At 45.0% G+C, this 5,601-nt stretch overlaps 1 protein-coding gene across 1 annotated transcript; it reads left to right on the top strand.

The window, feature by feature from the left end:
- The first annotated feature begins 3,542 nt into the window (after positions 1-3,542).
- LOC139558873 (uncharacterized) lies at positions 3,543-4,463 on the top strand. Its single transcript, XM_071374387.1, has one exon. It carries the CDS (start codon positions 3,578-3,580, stop codon positions 4,325-4,327), a length of 750 nt encoding a protein of 249 aa, XP_071230488.1. The 5' UTR covers positions 3,543-3,577; the 3' UTR covers positions 4,328-4,463.
- The last annotated feature ends 1,138 nt before the right edge of the window (positions 4,464-5,601 follow it).

The following is a 5,601-nucleotide window of genomic DNA, read 5'->3' as shown; positions in this document are numbered from 1 at the left end:
TGTAAAGTAAAGTATTGTAATATAATGTAATGTAATGTAATGTAAAGTAAAGTATTGTAATATAATGTAATGTATTGTAATGTAATGTAATGTAATGTAATGTAATGTAATCTAATGTATTGTATTGTAATGTAATGTAACGTAATGTATTGTAATGTACTGTAATGTAATGTATTGTAATGTAATGTAATGTAATGTAATGTATTGTAATGTAAAGTAAAGTATTGTAATGTAATGTAATGTATTGTATTGTAATGTATTGTAATGTACTGTAATGTAATGTATTGTAATGTAATGTAATGTAATGTATTGTAATGTAATGTAATGTAAAGTAAAGTAAAGTATTCTAATATAATGTAATGTAATGTATTGTAATGTAATGTAATGTAAAGTAAAGTAAAGTATTGTAATATAATGTAATGTATTGATTTGTAATGTATTGTAATGTATTGTAATGTAATGTATTGTAATGTAATGTAATGTAATGTATTGTAATGTAATGTATTGTAATGTAATGTAATGTATTGTAATGTAATGTAAAGTAAAGTATTGTCATATAATGTAATGTAATGTATTGTAATGTACTGTAATGTAATGTAATGTAATGTATTGTAATGTAATGTAATGTAAAGTAAAGTATTGTAAAATTATTGTAATGTAATGTAATGTATTGTAATGTAATGTATTGTAATGTAATGTAATGTAATGTATTGTAATGTAATGTATTGTAATGTAATGTAATGTATTGTAATGTAATGTAATGTAATGTAAAGTAAAGTATTGTAATGCGAGTAGTCGCATTTTGCTTCGATCCACAGGTAGTATTACATTTCATTTCATTTCATTACAGTACAACGGTTTGATTTGTTTGATCATAGCAATTTTTTCTTAGCTAGCTACATAGCCGTCTTTGTATCAAAGATAATTGTGTAGTTTAGAGTAATTATCGAGGTTATCTTGCCAGCTATTTTCGTCCTTCTAACGTAGTCAACACTGCTAGCTAGCCAGCTAGCCAAATGCTACCGAATAGCAGCACTGTAGAAACTATTACATTACAACGGAACGACTTGATTAGTGTAGTGTTAGCTAGCTACATAGTTGTCTTTGCTGTCTTTGTATCCAAGATAATTGTGTAGTTTAGAGTAATTATCGAGGTTATCGATGTTACCTAGCCAGTTATCGAGGTTACCTAGCCAGCTACACTTTCAAACAAAGTCAACAACGCAGCCACTGCTAGCTAGCCTACTTCACCAGCCAGCAGTACTGTATCATTTTAGTCTAAGATTTTTTGCAACGTAAGCTTAACTTTCTGAACATTCGAGACGTGTAGTACACTTGTCATTCCAATCTCCTTTGCATTAGCATAGCCTCTTCTGTAGCCTGTCAACTATGTGTCTGTCTATCCCTCTTCTCTCCTCTCTGCACAGACCATACAAACGCTTCACACCGCGTGGCCGCTGCCACTCTAACCTGGTGGTCCCAGCGCGCACGACCCACGTGGAGTTCCAGGTCTCCGGCAGCCTCTGGAACTGCCGATCTGCGGCCAACAAGGCAGAGTTCATCTCAGCCTATGCTTCCCTCCAGTCCCTCGACTTCTTGGCACTGACGGAAACATGGATTACCACAGATTACACTGCTACTCCTACTGCTCTCTCCTCGTCTGCCCACGTGTTCTCGCACACCCCGAGAGCTTCTGGTCAGCGGGGTGGTGGCACTGGGATCCTCATCTCTCCCAAGTGGACATTCTCTCTTTCTCCCCTGACCCATCTGTCTATCGCCTCCTTTGAATTCCATGCTGTCACAGTTACCAGCCCTTTCAAGCTTAACATCCTTATCATTTATCGCCCTCCAGGTTCCCTTGGAGAGTTCATCAATGAGCTTGACGCCTTGATAAGTTCCTTTCCTGAGGATGGCTCACCTCTCACAGTTCTGGGTGACTTTAACCTCCCCACGTCTACCTTTGACTCATTCCTCTCTGCCTCCTTCTTTCCACTCCTCTCCTCTTTTGACCTCACCCTCTCACCTTCCCCCCCTACTCACAAGGCAGGCAATACGCTTGACCTCATCTTTACTAGATGCTGTTCTTCCACTAATCTCATTGCAACTCCCCTCCAAGTCTCCGACCACTACCTTGTATCCTTTTCCCTCTCGCTCTCATCCAACACTTCCCACACTGCCCCTACTCGGATGGTATCGCGCCGTCCCAACCTTCGCTCTCTCTCCCCCGCTACTCTCTCCTCTTCCATCCTATCATCTCTTCCCTCTGCTCAAACCTTCTCCAACCTATCTCCTGATTCTGCCTCCTCAACCCTCCTCTCCTCCCTTTCTGCATCCTTTGACTCTCTATGTCCCCTATCCTCCAGGCCGGCTCGGTCCTCCCCTCCTGCTCCGTGGCTCGACGACTCATTGCGAGCTCACAGAACAGGGCTCCGGGCAGCCGAGCGGAAATGGAGGAAAACTCGCCTCCCTGCGGACCTGGCATCCTTTCACTCCCTCCTCTCTACATTCTCCTCTTCTGTCTCTGCTGCTAAAGCCACTTTCTACCACTCTAAATTCCAAGCATCTGCCTCTAACCCTAGGAAGCTCTTTGCCACCTTCTCCTCCCTCCTGAATCCTCCTCCCCCTCCCCCCCTCCTCCCTCTCTGCGGATGACTTCGTCAACCATTTTGAAAAGAAGGTCGACGACATCCGATCCTCGTTTGCTAAGTCAAACGATACCGCTGGTTCTGCTCACACTGCCCTACCCTGTGCTTTGACCTCTTTCTCCCCTCTCTCTCCAGATGAAATCTCGCGTCTTGTGACGGCCGGCCGCCCAACAACCTGCCCGCTTGACCCTATCCCCTCCTCTCTTCTCCAGACCATTTCCGGAGACCTTCTCCCTTACCTCACCTCGCTCATCAACTCATCCTTGACCGCTGGCTACGTCCCTTCCGTCTTCAAGAGAGCGAGAGTTGCACCCCTTCTGAAAAAACCTACACTCGATCCCTCCGATGTCAACAACTACAGACCAGTATCCCTTCTTTCTTTTCTCTCCAAAACTCTTGAACGTGCCGTCCTTGGCCAGCTCTCCTGCTATCTCTCTCAGAATGACCTTCTTGATCCAAATCAGTCAGGTTTCAAGACTAGTCATTCAACTGAGACTGCTCTTCTCTGTGTCACGGAGGCGCTCCGCACTGCTAAAGCTAACTCTCTCTCCTCTGCTCTCATCCTTCTAGACCTATCGGCTGCCTTTGATACTGTGAACCATCAGATCCTCCTCTCCACCCTCTCCGAGTTGGGCATCTCCGGCGCGGCCCACGCTTGGATTGCGTCCTACCTGACAGGTCGCTCCTACCAGGTGGCGTGGCGAGAATCTGTCTCCGCACCACGTGCTCTCACCACTGGTGTCCCCCAGGGCTCTGTTCTAGGCCCTCTCCTATTCTCGCTATACACCAAGTCACTTGGCTCTGTCATATCCTCACATGGTCTCTCCTATCATTGCTAGGCAGACGACACACAATTAATCTTCTCCTTTCCCCCTTCTGATAACCAGGTGGCGAATCGCATCTCTGCATGTCTGGCAGACATATCAGTGTGGATGACGGATCACCACCTCAAGCTGAACCTCGGCAAGACGGAGCTGCTCTTCCTCCCGGGTAAGGACTGCCCGTTCCATGATCTCGCCATCACGGTTGACAACTCCATTGTGTCCTCCTCCCAGAGTGCTAAGAACCTTGGCGTGATCCTGGACAACACCCTGTCGTTCTCAACTAACATCAAGGCGGTGACCCGTTCCTGTAGGTTCATGCTCTACAACATTCGCAGAGTACAACCCTGCCTCACACAGGAAGCGGCGCAGGTCCTAATCCAGGCACTTGTCATCTCCCGTCTGGATTACTGCAACTCGCTGTTGGCTGGGCTCCCTGCCTGTGCCATTAAACCCCTACAACTCATCCAGAACGCCGCAGCCCGTCTGGTGTTCAACCTTCCCAAGTTCTCTCACGTCACCCCGCTCCTCCGCTCTCTCCACTGGCTTCCAGTTGAAGCTCGCATCCGCTACAAGACCATGGTGCTTGCCTACGGAGCTGTGAGGGGAACGGCACCTCCGTACCTTCAGGCTCTGATCAGGCCCTACACCCAAACAAGGGCACTGCGTTCATCCACCTCTGGCCTGCTCGCCTCCCTACCTCTGAGGAAGTACAGTTCCCGCTCAGCCCAGTCAAAACTGTTCGCTGCTCTGGCACCCCAATGGTGGAACAAACTCCCTCACGACGCCAGGTCAGCGGAGTCAATCACCACCTTCCGGAGACACCTGAAACCCCACCTCTTTAACGAATACCTAGGATAGGATAAAGTAATCCTTCTAACCCCCCCCCCCCCTTAAAAGAGTTAGATGCACTATTGTAAAGTGGTTGTTCCACTGGATATCATAAGGTGAATGCACCAATTTGTAAGTCGCTCTGGATAAGAGCGTCTGCTAAATGACTTAAATGTAAATGTATTGTAATGTACTGTAATGTAATGTAATGTATTGTAATGTAATGTAATGTAATGTATTGTAATGTAATGTAATGTATTGTAATGTAATGTAATGTAATGTAATGTAATGTAATGTATTGTAATGTAATGTAATGTATTGTAATGTAATGTATTGTAATGTAATGTATTCTTATGCATGCTGACCTGTGAGGATTGCATTTCTGCAACAGAAACAGAAAGATGAGATCTGCAGTTCTGTTTTTAATATTAAGGGTAGTTAGTTACTCATGGCATTCAGTTCAACTTCTCTCGCCCTCTCCTCCTCTCGCTGACTCAACCTGACACACAGGCAGCGATCCAGTTAGCTATCGTTATTTAAAGTGCCAGTGTAATCAAAATTCTGTTTTCCGTTGTTTAATATAATATTGTACAACAGCTGAAAAAACGAACACTATAAAAGTGTAAAAAATCAGCGTTAATTCCTGTTGATGGTTAGTTGATTGTTGAAAATACAATCTGAAACAGGAACTGGTTGCATCACTGCCTGGTACGGCAACTGCTCGGCCTCTGACTGCAAGGCACTACAGAGGGTAGTGCGTATGGCCCAGTACATCACCGGAGCCAAGCTTCCTGCCATCCAGGACCTCTATACCAGGCGGTGTCAGAGGAAGGGCCTAAAAATTGCCAAAGACTCCAGCCACCCAAATCACAGACTGTTCTCTACCGCACGGCAAGCGGTACCGAAGCACCAAGTTTAGGACAAGAAGGCTTCTCAACAGCTTCTACCCCCAAGCCATAAGACTCCTGAACATCTAGTCAAAGGCTACCCAGACTATTTGCATTACCCCCACCCCCCCACCCCTCTCCCCCTCTTTACACCACTGCCACTCTCTGTTGTCTTCTATGCATAGTCACTTTAATAACTCTACCTACATGTACATACTATCTCAAATCAAATAACTGGTGCCCCTGCATATTGACTCTGTATCGGTACCCCCCCTGTATATAGTCTTGCTGTTGTTATTTCACTGCTGCTCTTTAATGACTTGTTACTTTTATCTCTTATTCTTTTCTGTATTTTTTGAAACTGCATTGTTGGTTAGGGGCTCGTAAGTAAGCATTTCACTGTAAGGTCTACACCTG

This window comes from Salvelinus alpinus, chromosome 29, assembly GCF_045679555.1.
Source record: "Salvelinus alpinus chromosome 29, SLU_Salpinus.1, whole genome shotgun sequence".
NCBI classification, from domain to species: Eukaryota; Metazoa; Chordata; class Actinopteri; order Salmoniformes; family Salmonidae; genus Salvelinus; species Salvelinus alpinus.
This window is presented reverse-complemented; position numbering and strand designations above follow the sequence as displayed.